The sequence below is a fragment of the Phoxinus phoxinus genome (genome assembly GCF_949152265.1).
Source record: "Phoxinus phoxinus genome assembly, chromosome: 23".
NCBI lineage: Eukaryota > Metazoa > Chordata > Actinopteri > Cypriniformes > Leuciscidae > Phoxinus > Phoxinus phoxinus.
Window position 1 is genome coordinate 17,382,308 of NC_136898.1, and position 24,911 is coordinate 17,407,218.

Here is a 24,911-nt window from a genome sequence, read left to right on the forward strand (position 1 = left end):
GGAGTATAAAACTGAGAGTTCACTAATGGGTATGGGGGGATGTGAAACATGATAGTTCGGTCAGAATTTGATATTATAAATGATAACTAGGTGAGATTCAATTTTTACCATTTTTGGTGATGCCCCCTATTGGTGATCTCACCAAACGGTATCCCTCGTGATGGAAGAGTTCAAGAGCTTTACATAACAGTTGGTTTCATCATTGTAGCCCATTCAGTTGCTGAATTATAAGACTCACCACATGCATTAATATCAAAGTTCAGAGGTCAATATCTCAAAGCAGGAGCCAGGTACTGCCTTCAGATTGCAATGCTGTTACTCGGCTGATCAAGACCTTTCCAGTGATGTGTTTGGTTTAATCATATGACAAAATTTTAATTTTCACTCTGCCAACTCAGCCCTTGTGTCATGCATGCATTTCAAAGAAACATGAAGTGGTGTAATGTATAAATGTTAATTAAAATGTATTTGTTGGACAAAGTGGCCAATATTCGTTAATTAAATGTTTATTTTGACTTATTTGAATCACAGATGTCACTGTGGACCTCTTGGAACGTTTCTTTTTCACAAACCCTAACCCAGGGGTAGGCAAGTTCGGTCCTAGAGAGCCACTGTCCTGCAGAATTTAGTTCCAACCCTAATCAAATACACCTGAACAAGCTAATCAATGTCTTCAGGATTACTAAGGCTATAGCCAAGTGAGGTTTTGTCAGTGTTGGAGCCAAACTCTGCAAGACAGCGGCTCTCTAGGACTGAACTTGCCTACCCCTGCCCTAACCTAATAAAAAAAACTTTCAGAGTGATCTCAAATTAGTGGTGTTCATGAATATGAATTAAAATACAGAGGTGAGTTACATTAAAAAAGAAATCACAGTATCATAATAGATATCCAGTGTCCATCCTCCCATACCATACTTTATCATAATTAAGTGTTTTTATGCAGTGGTCATATGGCTAAGTGGCTATATAGACAATCGTCATCTAATTTACCTTAAATAACTATGTCATTAAATTACACTTCCCATATCACCAAGAGCAAAACAGTAATTAGATTTACTAATTACTTTTGTGTAACTTTGTAAAACTCACACCAGCTACCACAAGCAGAGCAAGACACCAAATCATGAGGTCTGATTCAGGGTCAGTTTCACATGCACACACACACAAAAAAAAAAAACATATTAAAACCTGGTCCTTGACCAAAAGACAGCAGGCAGACGGGTTGGGACAAAAGTTCAGCAGACTAGGTTGACACCTCCTGAAAAGTCCTGTGCTCAAGTCATGTACATTACCTTGTTAATGAAAGACATCTGTTTGCAATAATTTTAGTAAAAGTAATCTATACACTGTTGGTAATAACAGTGCCATCTGAAGAGGAAGGGGGATCCAGGGACAGTTGTATAACAGGTTGCCATTTAGAACCATGGTGCTGTATGCAAAGGCATTTCCATTGTTTGACATCATCCACACTAATTAATTGATCACATATTTTGCCTACACATTTCATTGTAGGCAAAATATGTGATCAATTAATTTGTGGATGATTGATATGTTTCAATAGCCCAACACTGACAGGACATCATGTATTATTCATAGGAGAAACAGTATGTTTTCTACATAGAGAAAAGTTAAGGATCAAAAGCTACAAATGGTTTTATTTTTTTAAACTATTCTCTGAATAAATTCTCAGATACATTTTTATGTTGTCTTGGAGGCTCATATAATAAAGTGTATTATTCAATAAATAGTGTGTCTGAAAATAAATGAAATGTTTTATTGAAGAAAGTACAGTAAACAACAATGACAAATCATAACTAAACTTGCTCAAAAGTGACAATAATTGGAGTGCAAAACACGAAAGTATTAATATCCAATATAAAGTGCAAAATGAAATACAACTGAAAGTGGCAATGAAAGGGTCCAGTCGCAAGAAGCGTTTATTTTCATAACAGTAAGAAGAAAGAAAGGCAAACTATTACACACACACAAAAGTGCTCCAGCACCTTCTTGGGCACCTGATGGAAGCACTAACAAGTGTCCATATCCGCCACCCACTCCAATGGCCACTTCTTTCCACTGTCACACAAAAAGGAAATAATATGCAATTAGATGTTTTGGTTCTGCAGATGAACTGTAGACACAAAGACACACATTAAGACTCCTGTAGCTGTTTTCCAATAGCTGTGTTTTAGTGGGGTTTCATTACAGGCTAATGTTCACTGTAGGCTAATGTTAGTCAACTACAATGCAAGGAAAGCCTTAATTGTTATTTTTAAGTCAAGAAAATCCTATAATCTGTTATGTTTCTGACATGAATCACTGTTTGGTGTGCACAATACTCCAAAGTGTTTTACATTTTTGGTAGGTTTATCTTGCTTACCATTAGGCCAACTACTTAGTTTTTGTCTTAGTAACTCAAAAATGAGGAGTCCACATTTTACTGTGAGACAACATATGTGACAAATGAAGATCACAAGCTGACACTAAATATATTGATCCAGTTATTAAGGCAGTAATGCTGTAACAGACAATTTCTGTATCTCTGTATTGTAGATTTATGATAATTAATGATGTCCTAAAATGAAAAATGTCACATTACTTTTGAGAAACTTAATTAAAAATGAGCTCCAATGTAACTACATGGGGCATATATATATAGACTTTCACATAATGCAGGCCGTGTAGTTTGGGCATATCTTAATCATTATTGGCTATAACGGTACTTTTGGTGTTCATGTAAAGTGTTAATGGGAAATAAGATTAAGGGAATTAAGAGAAAAAACTAAATAAAGTGTCTTAGTAAGGTGTTAAGCCACCAAGAGCCACCATAACTTTTTGGACTGAAGCTGTTATGGTTTTGGACACCACCGTCATCAAAACACCAAATGAAAGCATAGACGAATGGAGCTCCCCAGATTTCAGAGACTTAAAGAATCTATGCCAAAGAGCATGAAACTCTTCTGGGGCACGTAGTAGCCCAACACCTTCTTAAGACACTTTGTGTTGGTTATAATAATATATTTATGAACTACATAAACAAATCTTACCTTGATCTTACCTAACATATGTCAATAGTTTGTACATGTTAAAACTAATTGGCTATGTGTTACTCATGAGAAGTCGTACACACCAGAGTTTGCATGGCTCCCACTCCACTTGCTTCCATTTTTGGCCCTAAAAATAGTGAGACTTTTTCAGTTTCAAATATTTGCTATGTTTAGCAGTTATACCAATCACCAATACTTTTTTAAGACCATTACACCAATAAAAGAACATTGTGTAACTTGTGTAGTGTTTTAGTGGTATTTAACCTTAATAACTTTGTATTTGGCAACCCTCTTCACAGGGTAATAATCCTGGCTCCCTGTCACTGTATGTGGGCATTCTGAAAGGAAAAAAATATTACATTCACAGAGCTTAACACTACAATAAACAAGCCATTATAGAATGATAAGTGGTTATTAAGCTAGCATGTTACAGTTAGTTAGTTAGTTAGTTAGTTACAGTTTTCATATTGTAGTTATTATGGTACAGAAGTTGTATTGAACACTGATAATTTACTGTAATAAACACAAGCTTTAGGGTTGGGCAGTTGTGATATTGGCAAACAAAGACAAGTTAAATCCATGAATTCAAATGAATCTCTGTTGTACTGCTTGGGAGTTGTTAATCGCTTTCTCATAGCAGAGACTAACATGCTTTTGACTGTGAAAACCAAAACCAAAAAAAATGTGTGCCACTTTTTTTTTTGACTATGCTATTATGTTGCCAAATAATTGCCAGAAGACTGTAGCTAAGTAATGCAGCTCATACTAATCAATTTTGTGGCATTCAGTCCACATTACTATACAGAAAGCTTTACATCAACATACCTTTCCTTTTATTTGGCCGCACTGTAGTGGGAACTCCTTCCACAACTTCCACTGTCAAACAGGGTAATAACAACATATTTAAATGATTATGGTGTGAATTTTGCAAGGATTTGTATGTAACAAAGAGCTGTAGAATATGATGTGTAGGCCAGCGCTACTATATTTAATTTAAAATGGTATTGTAACACAAATTTTGCCTTTAACAAATATAGCACCTCCTGTGATTTGAAAATTGCAGTAGGCCATGTTGCGATTTCGATAAGATTTTGATTAGTTGTTCAGCCCTACTGTTCAGCTCTACTGTTAAATAAACATATGCATTTGGACATCGTCTAAATCTAATAGACCACAGCCACTTACAAATGCAAATACAGCCTTCATGAAGACTCACAACAATATAAATCCCAATGTATGGATTTACACACAGTACATCAACATACCTTTCCTTTTATTTAGCCGCACTGTAGTGGGAGCAGGACAGCCTCCTTCCACACCTTCGTCTGTTAAATACAGGGAAACATTTAAAATATGTTAAAATATATATATTATTTTGTGTAAATTTGCAAAATAATGAAGATGAAGACTGGGCTTTATTTGTCTAAATGTTTTTCCAAGGCGAGACAGAGACCTTTAAAAAAATGCTCTTTAGACAGACCAATTTCGAATAATACAACCAGGTATCCTACACATTTCAAATTTCCAGATTTTTCTGTAGGTTTTTCAGACCATATTAGAGATCTGAGTACAAATGTCTAGATGTTTATTATGTACATGAATGGTTTTAAAATCTTGCTAAATCAATTTCCATCAAAGTGTCTATGGGAAGTAGGGTTGCACGATATTGACAAAATGTGATATTGGAATATTGTGATACCGATATTAATTTAGATATTCTTAAACGTATGAAAAAACACTAAAGTTGATTGGCCCCGTTTCTGATATTTTTTCGCCTCCGATCTCCATTTTTTTCGTTGTCTCCCAGAACCACACTCATCTTTTTTTTGTTATTTCTTTTCTTTTGCTCATCTAACTCTCTTCTCTCTCTCCCTCTTTACTCACACACTGTCGAAGTATGCACACACATCATGTGGTCTTCTACAGGGAATGTTCGTGCATTTGACAGGGCAACTGGCCAATGAAACATGATCATTACATAGTGGTTTCAAGCGGGCTCTAAATTGAACACAACTACAGTCGACAGATGCAACTCTCCATAAGATGAACGGAATATTGCATACCTTCTGCAACATTTTTATATGATATTGCACAACGTGATATTGCAATAAAGATAGTGAGTCAATATATTGTACACCATGAATGGGAAGACACCGAAACACCCAGAAACAATGTCCTAAATATGTGCAAACACAGGCATGGTTGAAGTAATGATGTAATGATAACAGTAGCAGTTCATGGAATTTGATGAGAGGTTCTAATCCAAAAATCGTTTTAAAATATATATACAGTGGTGGCCAAAATTATTAGAACGGTTCGATTTATTTATGTTTTAAAAGAAGAATTCCAGTCTCCAAGGCTTCATTTATTTGAACCAAAATACAGCAAAAACAGTAATATTGTGAAATATTTTTACAATTTAAAATAACTTTTCTATATGACTATATTTTAAAATGTAATTTATTTCTGTGATCAAAGCTGAATTTTCAGCATCATTACTCCAGTTTTCAGTGTCACATGATCCTTCAGAAATCAGTGTAATATGATAATTTGATGCTCAAGAAACATTTATACAGTATATATGCATTTGGCAGACGCTTTTATCCAAAGCGACTTACAGTGCACTTCCAGGGACAATCCCCCTGGAGTAAAGTGCCTTAATCACAGACACACTGTGTAATTTATTATTATTATCAATGTTGAAAACAGTTGTGTAATTTTATTTTTTTCAGGATTATAATAATAATAAATGTTTCCGGGACTCTGAATTTGTTTACAATTTCACATTACACAAAGTAAGAGTATGGTTTTGTGGGGCTTACAACTTATTTTCAATACTCTTCATATACTGTAGCTCTTTTTATAATTACCTTTTTCAAGAGAAACTGGGGATGCTGCTGAAGGTCCTTCTGGGGAGTGGGGTCTTTCCCCCAGGTTCAGGGATTGCTGCTGTGGTTGTACTGAGGGTGCTAAAAGGGACACTGACTGTCCAATTGGGGACTTTGGTGGTTCAATAAGGGCTGCTGGGGGTCCCGTTGGAGCTGTTGGGTGATTAAGCAGGGCCACTGCCTCCTGGTGATCAGGTGTGACCATTGGTGGTCCTGTTGGGGGTTCAACTGGGTCTGAAGGTTCATTTAGTTGTTCTGCAGCGCCTTGTGGGGTCCAGCCTACATTGTAGAAGTACAGAATTATCTAGAAAACATTGATCGTCCTTTTTCACAATTTTACGTCACTTTATAGAACAAACATCTAATCGATTAATCAAGAAAAAAAACGACAGTAAAAATAATCGTTAGTTCCAGCCATAGTAGCAAAAAGAGATGTGTATAGACCTAACAAGTGCTGTTCTAACTACTTCCAATATTGTATTGATTTAATAGGTGAATGTTCTCAAGACATGTGATGGATGTTTGAGATAGTCTGGTGGTTGACCAATTGTGACATTTTTTCTACTGGAATTTTATAATAAAAATTATAGCATGGCTAATTACCTTGTCTTTCAATTCAATAGAATAGAATAGAATAGAATGAAGCATTTACATAGAACTTTCATATGTACTACTGTACACCCAAAGTGCTTTACAATGATGTCGGGGTCTCTCCTCAACCACCACCAGTGTGAGCATCCACTTGGATGATGCGACGGCAGCCACAGTACAACGGCGCCAGTGCGCTCACCACACACATGCTATAGGTGGAGAGAGAGTGATAGAGCCAATTCAATGGATGGGGATTATTAGGAGGCCATGATTGGTAAGGGCCAATGGGTGGAGTGTGGTCAGGACACTGGGGTTACACCCCTACTATTTACCAGAGGTGCCATGGGATTTGTAATGACCACAGAACCTCGGTTTAACGTCTCATCTAAAGGACGGTGCTCATTGACAGTATAGTGTCCCCGTCACTATACTGGGGTGTTAGGACCCACACAGACCACAGGGTGAGCGCCCCCTGCTAGCCTCACTAACACCTCTTCCAGCAGCAACTTGCTTTTCCCAGGAGTCTCCCATCCAGGTACTGACCAGGCTCAGCCCCGCTTAGCTTCAGTGGGCAACCAGTCTTGGGCTACAGGGTGATATGGCTGATGGCGTCATAGTTCGTTCATCAATGTCTTAGTTCGTTATAAACAAACAAATAATAAAATATAGGCTATCGTGAAGTTACTCTGCTAGGACCAGTGTCACCACCTAAAAAGTGTACAGCCCTGATCTGCAACATCTATAATGTGCATGGATCACTAAGTTTAGGACCAAGCGCTGTTTTAGTGAAAAAAAGGCAGCATATCTGCATGCGTTTGTAAAATAAATTTCATCTCTATAAACGCCAAAGTGTGTGCTTCTGCGTCTATACTGGATCATCTGGTGTGTACATTCTATTTTATTTAAGATTAAAATTAAAACCAAGCTTAAACGTGAGCAGCTAAATAGCTAGCTGCTTAACTTTTAACCTCTCCCAATTAGTTTAGTTTTAGTTGTAAGCGAAAACCATCAATGATAATCTGAATGATCTATTAGTCAAGAAAAGGCAACCACAGCCTTACCTGTGACAGCATCAAATAAAGGACATTTTTAAAAAATTAATAACAGAATATTCTTACCTTGAATAACAATATCATACAGGCCCTTAATTCTTTCGAGACATGTATGTGCTGTCTCCTTCAACTGGCAGCGGGGTGCCAAAACCTCAGACACCCAATCATTCGGCTTTTTTCCAGGCTTGGACAAAAGTAAAACCCCCCTTAATCCCAGGGCCTGCAATTTTTCGAGCTGAAAAGACAAGGACACACATATAAAATAACATATATTATTTTAAAATATATATAGCAACATTTGGAAAATAACCTGCATAAAAACAATAAAACCAATCGCATACCAACAACACAGCTTCGTCCTCGATATGAGAGGTGGTTCGATTTTTTTTCTGCATATGCACCCAGCTCTCCCTCTTCTGATCAAATTTTTTTAGTTTTTTTTTTAGCCTCAGCTTATGTGGCTGTTCTTCCTTGCATGTGTTGCAAGTTTTGCAGGCCACATTAAGATTTGTATGGCAGACCATACAATTTCGCCTTGTTGACCCTTGGCCTGGCATTTCTATCATAGATAGAGTAAGCGGGAGAGAGTGACAGAGACACAAAAAGATTTTGAGAAGTACTTCTTTCACACAAACAAAACGGGATGGATTTTAAATAAAAAAAAAGCAATACTTACTTGAAGACAACAGGCTTCTGGAAGAGAGGAAGAAAGAGAGAGAGAGAGAGAGAGAGAGAGAGAGAGAGTGTGAGTGTGTGTGGGAGAGTGTGTGTGTGTGTGTGTGTGTGTGTGTGTGTGTGTGTGTGTGTGTGTGTGTGTGTGTGTGTGTGTGTGTGTGTGTGTGTGTGTGTGTGTGTGTGTGTGTGTGTGTGTGTGTGTGTGTGAGAGTGTTTGAGAGAGAGAGGTAGTAAGAGGAGTATAGGAGTGGCTCTTAAAAGAGCCGTTGGTTTTCTTATAAAGGTATGCAGGTGGAGGTAACAGGGAAGGATGGTGGGTAAAAACAGGAGCTGTTGGACAAAGGAAAACAAAAACAGTTCATTCTCTTGCAGCAAGGCTTCCTGGATTTGTCATATTATACACATAACTGTAACAAAATAAAGAAGGTAACTGTGATGCTGCTGTTATTGCACAATGCATATTTAGCATGTAAACTGCACGAATGAACAGTTGATCTGAATTCATAGAAATTAATTACATTTACTGTTTAGCCAAAAGAATAATTTCTTGTCACTGCAAGCTTGTGACAATGTTATTAATGACAACTTGTTGCAGGACTGCATAAAATAGGAGAGATAAATAGTGGAGATTGCACACCACAGAACAGAAAGCACTATTTGGTACTTTGGTACTAAAGTAAAATTTGGTATTGATCCGATACCAAGTAAATACAGGGTCAATAACGCCAATACCGTTACTTTTTACTTTTAAAAGCATCCACTTGGATTTAAATGTATTTTCCTTTAAGGGAAAGCAGTGTGTCGTGATATATGAGGTGAATGCATCATTAATATGCTAAATCTGAATACATTTTCATGACCACTAAAAGATTTTGTAATTTGTGCTCTCGATGCACCTGTAATTAGTCGTGTGTATGGTTACCGTAGTAAAACCAGTGTTCATTTTTTAAAGGGCTGCCACTGTTTTACCCCAATAGGTAAAACTTGAAAACTTTAACGATCAATAAAAAATAAATGTAATTGCACAAACTAGAATAATTATAGTAAATGTAACATGTGCGCTATTGTTCAAAAGTTTTGGGGTCGTTAAGATGGTTAATGTTGAAAGAAGTCTAAAATGCTTACCAAAGCTGCATTTATTTGATCAAAAATACAGTAAATCTTTGTAAAAACGAATTATAATTTTTTTTTTTTTATATTATTGCAATTTGAATATGTTAAAATGTAATTTATTCCTGTGATCAAAGCTGAATTTTCAGCATCATAATTATTAGAACAGCATTTAAATGAAATATAGGCCTATACATTTTTTTGTAACAATGTAAAGGCATTTACTGTTACGTTTAATCAGTTTAATGCATAATTTCTGAATAAAATAAATTCGTTCTAAATAAATAAAATTAACATTACTGGTTTAAAAAAACACCTTAAGATCGACATGTTTTTATGTGAGGATCGATCCTTTTAGAATAGATACAACATCAGAATCGATATTTTTCTGTGATTAATTAATTAGCCAATTAATATCAATTTCCATTAACGTTATTGACCACAGTAACGTTAACAGCACCATTGATTAAAAGCTCCACACTCGACACACACACAAATATAACGTTAGGCTACAGCAACGTTAGGATTTCTTAAATTACAGCACCATAATAAAAATATGCCTTTGACCGACCTGAACGACGCGGGAGTTTTGGAGAGAATGCACTATATCGCTTTCTCTTTGGTCCGTGGAGAGTTGTTGGCATTGAGGAAATGATCGCCCCCTACTGGTACTCAACCTACATTCATGCGTGTCATGTTCACGCCTAGAGAAGGCAAAGCGTGACCCTGACACGCATCCGCTAGTGGTCCAGCGTGTGTATTACACGCTTTAGCGTGATACCGGGTTGGTTGATTTGAAGAACTCAGGTATCCCTAGATGATCTTTGACAACGATATATAACGATAACGACACAATATATAATGATAACACCATGGAAGCATGATATTGTGCGCTAATAATAAACTATATATAATTAACAACACGGAAGCACCATATCGTGCGCTAATAATAAACGATATATGACGATAACGGCATAGAAGAACGATATTGTGCTCTAATAATAAACTATAACAATAACTGCACAGAAGCACGATATCATGCGCTTATAATAAATAAAGTTTTAACATGCGTTGGAGTGGACTCTAATTTAGTTATTGTTACAGTTATGTTTATGGTCATTGTTTTTGATGTCAATGGGCCGAAACCTCCCTGACATTGCAGAAAAATCATCTTAAAATACTCTGTCATTTATGGGCATTCAGATAAAAGCAATACATATTTTGAAACTGTAAAAGGTCTACTTTTGCATGCGTCCTCTAACAATCAAACAATCAAAACAAAACATTTGCTTTTGTAAAATAAAGAAAACAAACAGGGTGTGTGCTTCCTGCCCTCTTGGTGAAACTTTTTCTGGAGCACGTATCTAAACGGAAATGATCAAATTCAAAAACGAAAACAAATATCCTCTGTTTATGTAATCTGTATGAAAATCGAGAGATGTCCAGTCGCTAATGTAAAGACGCCTATGGATCACGAGCGCTGATCTGAGGCGATCCATGCAAACAGGGCCTGACATGATCAAAATTTTGCTTCAAACCCTGTTGTACATCTTTTACAAGCCTTCTGCAATCTGATTGATAGTTACAGATCTTTGATTATAAAACTATCATAAATATCGTCTTACTAAGAGCTATAGAGCGACAACTCTATAAGCCACCGGAATTTCATCTTACTTTTGGCCATATAATAATAATATCAGCAATTGCACGAATCTGCATATTTTTTGCTCAGTTTAGGCTGTGAATAAGTGTGTGAATAAATATGTATGTGCCATAAAAGCCTGATGTATCAAATATGATTCTCAAAAAAACAGATATGCAAACTTTAAAAATATATATATTTATTTTTTTCAGATTTTCTCCAAAGGCTTGTCAAGCTGCATTTGGGACAGAGCCCGCAGACATTGGACTCAATCTTGAACATATAATGAAGAATTATGTAAGAATTCATAATGCGGTCAAATGGAGGTAAGAAAAAGAGCGAGTTTTTTCTCATTATCGTACAAACAGCCTGTCCCGCCCCATTGACATGTGAACAATGTGGACAGTCTCTGTGGACAGAGAGTTTTCCACTAGGAAAGTCTGTCACATCGTTTCCTTTCTCATCATCACAAACATCGCCGCACCGCTTATGACAGATTAGGAGGTGGAGTGTGCTCTTTCGTTTCACTTTAAAGTCACCTTTGTCTCTGCTGATGACAAGGTCAGTGCTTTCAGATTGGAAGCTCGGGCGAGGACTGTTGCTGTGTGATCGCTGAGTGATGTTGTTTAAATATGCCATTGCTTTTGCTTCTATTGTATGTCTGAGAGAATAACCTTGTCATGCAGTCTATGGGCATGAGGTTTGAGCAAACAAACCCACGCAGATTCTTGGCAGCCTTCAGGTCGAAGAGCAGAGAATGCTGGGTAAGAGTTGTGTTTAAGATTATATATATGAATTGTATATATATTCATACATACATGTATAGTATATACACTGTAAAAAATTTATTTATTACAGAAAAATACTGTAAAAAAAACTGCAATAAAACCTGTTTATTGGTAAACTGTAAGTTACCTTACCATATAAAAAAACTGTAAATGGTTTAATATGAAAGTATAAGTAACATTAATGTAAAATACTGTCAAATGTGCAGTTATTTTGCAAGTAAAAATTAATAAAATTACCATATACTTTACAATGAAAAACAGTAAAAGGACATTTCCAAAAGTCCCTGATTGGCCCATCACATCATTTTATTTTATTTCAGTAGTTTTGATTATCCTTATTTTAATGTAAATTAGGGTAATTTGTGTTACATTTTATGTTATTTATAAAAAAAATTGTTGCCATGGGCATAAAGACAAAAATGTCAGGATGTTACAAATCTTTCCATATTATAATGAAGCATTTTATCCACCAAATCAGCACAAAAAAATGGAAGTAAAAAAATTATAAAACAAGAAATGACATCATAGAGAAGACCCCCACAGACCCTTCTGACTGTGCGTCAAGGTCGTCAAGTAAAAGTGTCAGACAATGTGTCTTTAAGACGTGTTTAGTTCAAGTTAAAAATTGCCATGTGGTATAAATCCCTAAAACTTGATGCTTATGAATTATATAAAATAATAATTATGATTTAAAGATTCATTATTACATTTTGCTCACTCACATGTACAAGGTGAAAGGAAAATATATTAATAGTTTGTATTGATGGTTGCACCACATTACCTTTTTCGGGTTAATACATTTAAACATTTGTAAAAATGGTTTAAAAGTTTTTCAAAAACAAAGGAACCCAACATGAATACAAAAAGTCAATTCCTAATGAACCTCTCTCATGTTTTAAACATTTTTTTCCTTATCTTACTCGCTTGTCATTGACCCTTGCATATGCAGAACAGACAACTTCCTTTTGCAGACGGCATCTGTCGATTCACACTCATGTGTTCACAGGCGGCTCTTGACCTTTCCAATATGGCCGACGCACAGATGTGTGGTAATTAGAAAGAGCTGCTAATGCGACTTTTTGTATTCATATCTATGACGTGCACACAAACAAAAGCAAGTTGCCTACAGCATGTAGATTTAATGACGCTCTCCATTTCAGCCGGAACTCAGATAAGGTTTTAGCGAAACAGTGAAAACATCATTAACATACACTACATGGATTCAAATGACTCATTGAGAATCTCGCATTTTGAGTCAGATTGGCTCAGTTCGCATAATCTACGATGGCAAAGATGGTGCCTCATGCCTTTGTGTGTGAAATATGAAAACGGGACATGATTATTGCATCAGATAATAGTGACCAAAACACAGCCAGTTGCTCTTTTTTCAGGATAGCGGAATGATGAGACCACTATGCGTGCCAGTTTGATCCTGCAGAGCGAATGCTGATGGGGAGATTGAGAGACGAGCCAAAAAATATCAAATGCACGTAAACGACAACAGCACAACAGCCTGCCGGGATAATGATATTCTATCCTCCTCTGCAGTAAAAGCTTGCCTCGTTCGGGCTTATTTGAATACCTCCATCGGTTTTACACAGAACATCGAGCTACTGTATATCATAAATATTGATAGGACTGGGAACTTCTAGTGTGCGAGACAACAAATCCGCAATCAGCATTTAGCTGTTAGAAAGCAGGAAATCCTACACTATCGCTTAAAGCACAAAACAGTCGTTGCCCATTAGAGTAAAATCATTCGAAGTGTTTTACAGACGCTTGCACCCAGGTGAGAGGAATACATGTGTGCAGCGGCCCTGTTAAGCACCGCCGGAGCAAACAGAGCAGATAGGAGGAAATGTACATTACTGATGACTGCATTAGATAACTACATCAAAACGTCTCGGCTTTGTGCAGGATTCTGAAGGACCTTGAAGGGTTCCGCACAATGAGAAGCGAGACAATTATTTTCTTTCTCGTAATGGGCTTGTCAAAGGCTGCTTTCTGCTCGCTAAGAGGGGCCGTCGTCTTTTATGTCGACTGCCTGTTTCCTCTCTCTACTTTAAAAAAGGCTTAGGGGGAAAACCTGCACGGTGACATGTTGACAAAGTAGCCATGTTTCTCTTCCCCGACTGTCGATTTCAAAAAAGCTATAACTGTTTCATTCCGAATTGCAGAGCAATGCAACCGATGACGGGGCAAATATCAAGCTGCTTGAAGTGCATGAATATCCTTTTGCCAGACAGAAAAACAACTCTCCTGTTAAAGCCCATTTCTCTTCTGAAACAAGCCATTTGCACATGTTAGTACTTACTTTTATTATTTATATTACTCAGAGCTATATTTGACGATAAAATGGAATTTATTATCAGTTTATACAGTTACAAGATAGTCATTTATGTAATAGAGAATATAAATGAAAAAATATATAATAATAATTCCAGAGGAAATTGGAGAAGAATTAGCATGTACTTACTTGGAGTTATATATCTGATTAAGCTTTTGAATTGAATGCCTCCATGCTTCATTCCAAACTGTTTGTTTATGACAGGCAATGTGCATTTACAGATTTCCATTAGAAATGTATCTCTGTTTATATGGTTAATTAGCTCGACTCATTTAGACACGCATTTTATAAATGGCATTTTCCTCTTGTTTTCATTTAGACATACAAATAGATTTGTTCAAACATAAGCTAGAGTTTTTTTTAGGTCAATTAATTGGTAACAAATAGATCAATCAATCAATCAATCAATCAATCATAAATAAATAAATAAATAAATAAATAAATAAATAAATACATAAATAAATAAATATATAGGGTCACTCTGAAGCGTGTCTATAGAATAAAATTTTTGAAGATTTTATTTATTATTTCAAAGGTTTTGCATAATTTCTATAGGGATAAATTGCTGTGTGTCACACTTTTGATTCCAGCAATACACTCACCATCCAGTTTATGAGGTACACCTGTTCAACTGCTCATTAACACAAATATCTTATCAGCCAATCACATGGCGGCAACTCAATGCATTTAAATTCCCCTTGTAGTCAATGATTGTTTCCCTTAAAACTCTTCTTTGATCACCAAAATTACGTATTTAAACGGTTTTCCTTGAAAGAAAATTCCTTCATGCCTTAAAAGCTTGAATGTAACTCCATACCCTTGCCTCATTTATTATACACGGAACCATGAATATGTAAATTAGCCCCGCCTCCACTCACACCAGCTCAGAGATCCACTCATTTACGATCACACGTTAAAAAAGGTACACACACGTTGGTTAAATGGTAGTTTGTGACGTCAGAAACACCTGCTATTTCAAACTGCGTTTTTGAGACTGTCTTTGGTTCACTGCAGTTTTAAGGAGAAAATACTCAGCAATGGTGTTGACTTATGAATTTGTAGTACATGGTTTGTCTTAAAGAATATTAAAAACACCATGAACATTAAAAGCTTGATTTTCACCACAGGGGGACTATGTAGACATGGTCGAGGCGATCTCCTGAAGTTGTTGCATGGTTGTTGGTGCTAAACGGGCTGAGTATTTCAGAAACTGCTGATCTACTGGGATTTTTTACACTCAACCATTTCTAGGGTTTACAGAGAATGGTCTGAAAAAGAGAAAGTATCCAGTGAGCGGCAGTTCTGTGGGCAAAAATGCCTTGTTGATGCCAGAGGTCATGGAGAAGGCCCAGACTGGTTCGAGTTGATAACCAACAGTAACTCAAATAACAACATGTTGCAACCGAGGTCTGCAGAAGAGCATCTCTGAAAAAAAATTATATATATATATATTTATATGCTATAACTAGAAGATGTGCAAAACCAAGCAATCTGTAAATGCAACCTGCCCTGTTTGTGTTCGTTTCTATGGTTTCTTGTTAATTTCATTATCATGCTGTTGTTTATTTCATTAATTGTCTGCTCTCGTCAGGTTAACATGGTTGCTCTGTTTTTCAAGTGTAGAGTTTTTGTTTTGAGTCATTGTTAATAAATCTAGCTGATGCGAATAGATCCTCCTCATCTCCTCCTCAAGCTATAGCAAACATCACATGATAGGTTAGTTGTCACATTGGAAACCTGCCAAATAATTAGTGTATAATAGCCTACGGTTTGTAGCAACATATTTTTTAAACGCGTATGAAATGAGAACACTTCTCGAGACAGCAAAATGTTTGTAAAACTTTATAATTATAATATAATCATTAAATGTTATTTAATCAACACATTGTTACAACCTGCCCTACTCTGAGATGTATAAAGTGATTGTGGTTTTTATTGTCTTTATCCAAAATATGGTGATATTGTTATTTTAATGTTTAAACCCATATTAATATAAAACCACTGCTCGAGAAAACACGTTTTTGTTAATCGACAGTTTGCCCATGTGACAACTAGCCCCTGTCTCCATTACACTGCCACTGAAGTAGGGCTACTTTAGCACACATTGCACACCAATGTAATTCGCAGCAAATCCCATTCTATATAATAGTGCTCACTTAAAAATGGCAAATTGTCCTCCTTAATTGGCTATATATATATATATATATATATATATATATATATATATATATATATATATATATATATATATATATATATATATATATAAAGCCAATTAAGGAGGACAATTTGCCATTATATATATATATATATATATATATATATATATATATATATATATATATATATATATATATATATATATATATATATATATATTATATAATTACAATTGTAAATGTGAGGGAAGTAAGCTAATCCAATGATGGAGGAGAAACAAATCCAAACAAGAGTGCCAACAAGTCATATTTGTGTAGTACAAGGTCATCTCAGACATGACTGTGCTGTGGTGCGTCGATGCCCTTGTGCACTCAGCCAGTGAGAAGCGGTCAGATTCATGCGGTGATATGTTTTCATTGCGTCCTCTCTGACGTGAAGAGAGACAGAGCCCCGAGGGTCGGACGTGTAACTTCAGTTTCGTGGGAGAAAGCGTTTGCATGCGCCACAGAAAACAGAAGATAAGTGGAACTGGAAGTGCCCTTTTTCCTGTTTGTTTTCTTCATTATCACCGACTCGGAAAAACTAAGGCAGTTCTAAAGCCACAGGCACGCTGGTGGACACATACGGATTTGCTGATGAAAGTCAAGGTTGTCCAGCTTAGTCGAGGTTATCCAGCGAGGAAGATTCATTGCTACTCACAGGAGTCCGGAGAGATTTTTAGTTCACGCAAACAACCAACTTCAGTTTGAACGTGCTTAAAACATGCGTTTGTACGATACAGGAATGACCGGTCATATGACAGACAAAACCGACTTATTTGCCGTTCGAAGTTTTGTCGTTTGTATCATAACATCTATGAAATAAAAGTTTTTAAAGATTATCTAACGTTCGTATAGTCAAGTGTTATTCACATTTGGAAACGCGGACTAAAACGCTGGCTCGTGCTACCTTTTCTTCGCAAACTAGAGGAATGCTTCGACGCTCTTGTGGAAAGGATATGTTGAACAGTTTCATCAAATAAACGTCAATTAGTTTTTTTACTCACTCACTTCTCAAAAGCCCCCAAAAGGAAATATCCAAGTCCTGGAATTGTAAGGTTTAAACTAATTCTGACGCTATTTTAACCAGCGACTGACTGTTGGAAATGAACCTGAGGTTTGAAAAGGACGTCCGTTAAATAACCATTGGATTTGTCTGCGAACATTAACGGAACCTGGGATCGTAATACCTCACTGGTAGTTCGAATGGGATCTATCATGATTTTACTGAATATTCTGAGCGTCCTGTTTTTACTGGGTAAGTACATCTAATGTTTCATAAATGACACAAGAGACAAAAAGTAATAACCCGAGAGAATGAACGAATGATGAAAACCCCACGCAGACAATCATTTATCATATTGAGAGAGTGTAATATGGTTTAACTGCCGGGGTAAAGTAGATGACGGTTTACAGTTTACAGAATAAACTCACTCTTCTTTCATGCTGGCAGTCTTTTATACTTAGTCTCATAGGCTACAACATAACTCAGTCAGAGGAAAGATAAAGATTAAATGAACTGTGTAACATTAGAAAGGCTGTGTTTACTATCCCGATAATGTTGCAACGCAATCTATATATTACGATGCAGAAACGCGTTTCCCAACTAGCAGTAAATTGCTCGTTAACTTTAGGGCATTGTTACGGGAGCTGTCAGGTCCAAAGGTGCTGAACTAAGACCATGTCAAAACTTAATAGCGTGAAAATGCTGACGCTGAAACATTTCTGATTTTATTTAAAGGTTGCTTTTGTTTCGAATATGGGCTATTCATGTGAAGTTTATAAACATTAATAAAGGCTGTGCGAAATAAACGCTTGCTTGTTTATTTATTCCCTTATTTGTTTGCTGGTTTATTTATTCCCTTATTTGTTTGTTCCTTCGTTTATTCATTTTGGCTATCTAATACATTTTGTTTTTTAGTCCAGGGTTCATAATAGGATCAGGTAGTGGGGTCGGGATACATAAATAAAAAGTGCATAGCCTGAATACTTTTCAGTGAAAAAAAAAAAAAGCAATCCCAAAATTACGTTTTTACCTGCCGCCAAATAAAAAAATGTAAAACATAAATCGCGTTCGCTTGAGGTAACCACAGCAACAGCCTACACTGTTCAAGCACTTTCAGTTTGGATTGGTGGTCTACCAAACAGCACCCTGGAGAAATAAATAGCCTACATAAATAGGCTATTGTACATAATTTATTAAACATTCATCTCAGCTATAACCAAAACAGCAATTTATAAAATAGCGTTGAAGATAGGACCACAAAGACACTTACGCAAAGCGAACCTCAACAGATTGTGCCCCATTAATTATCATTAGTTGTACATTTATGCTTTAAAGTAAGCCTACATAAAGCTGTGGCTTGTTGTCCGACTCCGTCGTAGTACACATTATACTAGCAGCTAAATTTAGGCCTAGCATGTGGGATTCGCAGACGTTGTAAATGATCCAAATATTTTTTTAGGTGTGCATTTGTCTCTTATAACCTGTAAACGTTTTACGTGCTAATCAGATAATGATGCTTTTGGGGGGAAAGCACAGAGATTTGCATGTACTGCGGGCGTGACACTACAGTACTACAGGGGAACTGTCCATGGTGCTGAACACAAGGGGAGGCAGATACAACCACTTATATAATAAAATTACTTTTATACACCGAGGATTTTTTACATACATATTCAGGTAGACTGTATACATATTGTACACTTTAAATGTTTTCTTCTTAAATATAGACCTTATATGCCAGATAAACAACTTTTTTAAAAGGAGTGGTTCATTCATTGATCCGTAAGATCTTACCTTCATGCTGTGGAAATACAAACTGGAAAACAGAATATAACGAGAGCAGCGCTGAAAAGGGGCGGGGCTGCTATAGGACACATCAAACAGATTTTTTTCAACAGACACACCCACATCACATGACTCCATAACAGCACACGGGAAAGAGCAGAGTCATGCTTTTTTTTTTTTTGAAAGTAAGATGGATTGTGTTTGACATGCCTTCAACATAACTTAAAGCTCCCATATCCAGTTTTGTCAAGTAATTCAATTTAGTGCCAATTGAAGCAGTTCCTTACCCTGTCAACAGGGGTCGCTTTACTTAGGGTTTAATGCTTTCAACCTCAATGTCACTGTGGGGAAAAAAATGGTTGGGACTCTATTTTCACGACAACTGAATAAATATGACTAGTTTTGTTCTTTTCCAAATGAAGTCATTACAAAAACGAATAAATAAATAAAAACTTCTTTCACGCCCTTCCCACAGATGAGGTGGTACTTTCCATGGCCAGCCATTCTGCCTTGTCAGGGCTGGGAACTCATGGCTGGAGAGCCCCCATGGACTGCCTGAGGGCCAGTGAGCTGTGCAACCAAAACTCACAGTGCAGCTCACGCTTTCGCATCATGCGCCAGTGCCTGGTAGGTCGTGACAGGACTACCATGCTGGCCAACAGGGAGTGTCAAGCCGCCCTTGAGGTGCTGCAGGACAGCCCGCTGTATGACTGCCGCTGCAAGAGGGGCATGAAGAGGGAGCTACAATGTCTGCAGAGCTACTGGAGTATTCATATGGGTCTCAATGAAGGTACATTTTTGATCCTAAAGTATTTTTCTATCCCATCCCATATAGAGACAGCTATACATAAGCCATATTAGTAGGTTGATTTCTGGGAAAAGTGTAAAAACTGTGGTGCTGTTTGTTTGAGCATCCCGACAGGCCCAAAACAATGGCTCAACCAATGGGGTGAGTTTGGGGGCGGGACTATCCCTTTGGTGACACACTTCGGCTTTAAAGGGACAGCTCACCCAAAAATTTACGTTGGGTCATCAGTTACTCATGCTCATGTCGTTCCAAACAGGGCTATCTTAGACTAAAACTACAATTAAAAACATTTTCTAAAATTGAAACAAATTTTAAATAAAACATAAATATTAGAATACAAAGTTTAAGTTGTAAAAACGTTACTAATTGGAAATAAAAATGAAAACTGAACTAAAACTGAAATAAAATAAACAGTAATATTTAAGAAATGAAATGACTTAAAAAATATCAAAACAGCAAAATTAAAAAAATAATAATAATAATAATTAACTACATTTAAAATATTAATAAAATGTATTACAATATATAAACAGTGCTGAAATAAAACTGCTGTGAAAAAAAAAAACGATGACATTTTGAAGAATGTTTTTGTCCATACAATGAAAGCCAATGGGGTCCAAAAGAAAAGTTGGATCCCATTGACTTTCACTGTATGGACATTTTTTTCTTCAAATTATCTTGTTTTGTGTTCAGCAGAAGAAAGAAAATCACACAGGTTTGCAACGGCATGAGAGTGAATAAATTATACCCGAATTTTCATTTTGGGTAAACTGTACCTTTAAGTGACATTTGATGTTTAAAAAATAGAGCATCGAATTGGTCATGGTAGAACCCTGTAAACAAATAATGGCATAATAATGCCACTAATGTGAGTTGCTCTTCCAAGTGCTGCATTATAGGCGATTTGTTTTTTTTTATTTGGCGCAGGGGAGAACTGTAGCGTAGATATATGATGGCGTCGATGTGCGGATCTGACAATTAGCCAGATTTCACAGTAAGTCAACGCGTACCTGCTCTCTTTACAGTCAGTCCATCACGGAAGCATCCAGACCTCTGAGATGGCAGTTAGCGTTTGCCTTTGGGAGTGTTGGGGAATCATTATAGGATTTAAGCAGTGCAAATCGGCCTGAATTATAACCCATCTGCTTTGGCAGTTGCTGCGGGAGCCACAACAAATAGGGTCCTATTGATGCGAGTAATCAGAGAGCCTTTTAAAGCAACTGCCCCTCTCAAGTCTGGCATTTCAATGAGGCATTGTGGACTGCTGGGCCTGCTTACTGCCTGCTGAGGTAAGGGGGAAAATAAAATAAAAATCACACAGCTTCCTTTCATCAGAAGCTGTGTACTAACAGATTAGGTACCGCAGAAAGTTAATGCCATGCAAATGTGCCACATTCCAACCGTCACATTAGAGGAAACGGAGAATAATAAGTGATCCAACAGACATGTTAGCGTAGATGAATGTGTTCATACAGGGTATTAACAATTAGCAAGAACTTGTTTGGATGTTCCAGAAGTTTATACGCAATACTTACATAACAAATAATTTGTTCTTTGGGAATTTCTCTATTGATGTCGCTCAAACGCTTGAAAATGGCTGGACCCAGTTTCGTGTCCTACTTTGGACAGCACCAGCCCTCATTATGGTGTTTTTTTTTTCTTTTCTTGTGATTTTGCTCTTCAATCTACTACAGCCATTTCATTGAGCTCTGGAAAAACACAGGTTGCTCTGAATCTGAACCCAGAGGGACCACGCAATGATTGCACCTCGACAGAACTCTATCAAATCCACCGACGCTACACAATTGGCCCAACGAGCACCCTCAATAATCATCCAAACTAAGAGTGGCCCCATCAAAGGTTCATCTGTCTGCCATTCGGTTTGAATGGAATGGATTTTCGGTTTCTTTAGAAACCGGCCTCCATAAAACAAAACAAAACAAAACAGGTCAAATATTGGTCATGCTGCGTTATGATGCAGAAAGAAAAGAGTAGAAAAAAAGGTTAGCATGGGCACTTTACTACCGTTAAAAATTATTTATAAAAAAAAAAAAAAAAAGATTGTTTACATTTTTTGAAGGAAGTCTCTTACACTCACCAAGGCTGCATTTATTTGATCAAAAATACAGTAAAACAGTAATATTGGGAAATGTCATTACAATTTAAAAGAACCTGTATTTTAATATACAAAAAAAAATAATTATTCCTGTGATGGCAAATCTGAATATTCAGAATCACTACTCCATACTTCAGTCACATGATCCTTCAGAAATCTTGATGCCAAAGAAACATTTCTTACTATTATCAAGGATCATGTGACACTGAAGATTGGAGGAATGGTGGCAGCTGAAAATTAGTTTTTACCATCACAAGAATAAGTTGCATTTTAAAATAGAAAACAGTCATTTTAAATTGTAAGAGCATTTCGCAAAACTACAGTTTTACTTTATTTATGATTACATAAATACAGCCTTGGCGAGAGTAAGACACTTTCCAAAACATTTCATTTAGTGTTAAATTTAGTAACATTTAGTGTTACATTTAGTACGTTTAATTCTAATCTTTTGACCGGTAGTGTTCACTCATTTAAATAAAGGTTCCAGTACAGTTCTTAAAAGAACCAATTTTTTTATTAGCGTGAAGAACATTTGTATAATCTGAAGTTTTTCCACTATAAAGAACCGTTTGGGCAATGGAAAGGTTCCATGGATGTTAAATGTGGAGCCATAGATGCTAATAAAGAATCTTTATTTTCAAGAGTATAGGAGAGATACAGGAGCTGAAGTCGCGGCAAGACCGTGAGACGTTTGAGGGTTTGCCAAAGAAATCAGAAAGCCAGAGTTCTCGCTAAAACGACTCTGCGCTCTGTTGGAGCGTAACCCCTTCGCCTCCATCTTGCCAAGTCAAAGCCCTCGCAGCGTGGGCAATAGTCAGTCTGATCCATAACACAGACAGGCATGTTGTGGCATTCAGAAAATCACCAACAGACACTGCCAACTAGGATGCTTGGGACGTCTGCTCCAGATTTAGAAACACAGGACTGGTTGTGCTTTGCAATTTACATGAAGCTCTCCGTCTGAACTAAAATCTCCCGTTGACCGGGATTTATGAAACCTGCAGGATTTGTGAGGCCAAACATCGGGAGCAGAGCCCTTAAACAAGATGTGTTTAGCTGAAAACATTGTATTCTAAGCCACGGTGAGCCTAAAACAATGTTTTTTACTCGATAATGCAGATAACAAACTAAATATTTGCTATTTGGATTTATTGAAGTACATTTTAGCCGGAGGAACACTAATGAATACATTAATAAGAAACATTTAGGTGATTATTTCAAAGCGTAATGATTGCTTTGTGCTAATGGAAAGATAATGGCTGTTATAATTATTCTAAATTATTTGATAATTATGCATCTTTTTTATGGAAAAAGCACTGCATTTTCGGGACTGCACTTTTTAATATAAGCTGGAAAAAGAACATGCAGTGTGCAGTTGTGTCTGTCTGATAAAAACATTACTTTTGCCTAATATAATAATAATAATAAAACAGTTTGAACACTAAATATACATAATAATGTACACCACATGCATACAAATACATTATGGTTTTAAGACTGGGGTAAGCGAGATAAAAAAAAAAAGAAGAAATTAATAATTTTATTCAGCAAGGTTGCAAAGACTTTTCCATTGTATTAAATACAAATAAATTTCACATAAATGCTGTTTTTTTTAACTTTCTATTCATAAAACAATCCTAAGAACTATTTTCAACACTCATATTAATCCGAAATATTTATTTAACATCAAATCAGCATATTAGACTGATTTCTGAAGGATCATGTGACACTGAAGACGAGTAAATTCAGTTATGCAAGGAATAAAATGACATATAGGAATAAATAACATAAATATGTTATTATATATAAATACAATATTTACAATTGTAACAATATTTCACAATATTACTGTTTTTACTGTATTTCTGATCAAATAAAAGTAGCATTAGTGAGGATGAGGAACTTCTTACTGACAACGCACATATATGTGCCTAAATATAAATTGCACTACATCATAAGAACACTGTGTAATAGGGGATGTAATCACACCAAACCTAGTTATTCCTCCCAGCTGGCTTGCTTTTTTGACAATTTTAAAAGCAAATTTTTGCTTGCATGCAGTTTGCCCGTATCACTGTCATTGAACACTAGGGGCAATTATGCAATTACAGTCAAATATGTGGCTTATGACCTCAGCCTGAGCCCATGCTAATTTTTATCATAGCTGTCCATGTTAATTAGGAGATTAAATTAAGAGGACTAGACTTTAAATAAAACAACTCAGAATGTCCCCTGGCATAACTAAGTCTGCAAGTACATCTGAAATACAGGACTCAAACTGATACTTAATACAAGCCAATAGCAGACTGTTGTGCTTACAATGTATACATTGCATTTAGAAGCATTTAGAAATATGTAGGATGAAAACTCAACCAAATAACTCTCTTTTATAGTACAAATAGATTATTATGGAAAAGGTTTTGAAATAATTACTATTTCATTCATAGCTTTTATATATTTTCAAAATAGTGAGAATTTGAACAGCTGTTCTTGTTACATTTGTGGCACAAGCTTTACACTGTTATCACCAGGGCCGGATTAACCATTAGGGCAACTGGTCACTTGCCCAGGGGCACAGGACATCTAAGGGGCCCTGGGCACCGTCAAATATTATGTTAGATCATAAACGCAGTCCTCACTTTCCTAATTATATGCAGATTTTTGCAACCCGTTTGATCAAAATATTATGTTAAATCATGTCAAAAAATTGTGTCTGTAGCTTCCTGTGCAGCGAGCAAGAGCGAGCTGTCACGTCGACTCATGTGACTTGACGCTCTGAAATTTGAAATCAGTGGGAAGATGAAAAAGCAGTTGCCTAACAAAGGTCTCGACTCTCTCGCGTTATATTTTGCCAACAA

General features: G+C 36.5%; 2 protein-coding genes across 3 annotated transcripts in view; one reads left to right on the plus strand and one right to left on the minus strand.

The window, feature by feature from the left end:
- Positions 1-1,887: 1,887 nt before the first annotated feature.
- LOC306991144 (uncharacterized protein) lies at positions 1,888-8,382 on the minus strand. Of its 2 annotated transcripts, XM_079598702.1 has the most exons (9): positions 8,255-8,382; positions 7,920-8,137; positions 7,645-7,813; positions 5,918-6,214; positions 4,313-4,372; positions 3,873-3,923; positions 3,312-3,385; positions 3,131-3,174; positions 1,888-2,076 (listed from the first exon to the last, which is right to left on the minus strand). In XM_079598702.1, exons 2-9 carry the CDS (start codon positions 8,133-8,135, stop codon positions 2,028-2,030), a joined length of 960 nt encoding a protein of 319 aa, XP_079454828.1. In that variant the 5' UTR covers positions 8,136-8,137; positions 8,255-8,382; the 3' UTR covers positions 1,888-2,027. The 2 variants fall into 2 exon arrangements, with proteins under 2 accessions (XP_079454828.1, XP_079454827.1); XM_079598701.1 differs by having other exon boundaries at positions 7,920-8,277.
- Positions 8,383-16,781: 8,399 nt separating this feature from the next.
- Positions 16,782-24,911, plus strand: part of gfra2b (GDNF family receptor alpha 2b) — a 50,028-nt gene continuing 41,898 nt past the window's right edge. Inside the window, exons 1-2 of the mRNA XM_079600287.1 lie at positions 16,782-17,596; positions 19,605-19,919. Coding sequence (XP_079456413.1) covers positions 17,545-17,596; positions 19,605-19,919 — 367 coding nt within the window. The 5' untranslated portion in view covers positions 16,782-17,544. The remainder of the gene's footprint in view (positions 17,597-19,604; positions 19,920-24,911) is intronic.

What these genes read in the sequence shown, in the direction of transcription:
- LOC306991144 (XM_079598701.1), bottom strand. Translation starts at nt 8,144, where the DNA reads ATGATAGAAATGCCAGGCCAAGGGTCAACAAGGCGAAATTGTATGGTC. An exon ending in AGGACGAAGCTGTGTTGTTG is followed by an intron (nt 7,814 to 7,919) that starts GTATGCGATTGG and finishes TTGTCTTTTCAG; the next exon opens with CTCGAAAAATTGCAGGCCCT. An exon ending in TGGGAGCCATGCAAACTCTG is followed by an intron (nt 2,077 to 3,130) that starts GTGTGTACGACT and finishes TTTGTGTGACAG; the next exon opens with TGGAAAGAAGTGGCCATTGG.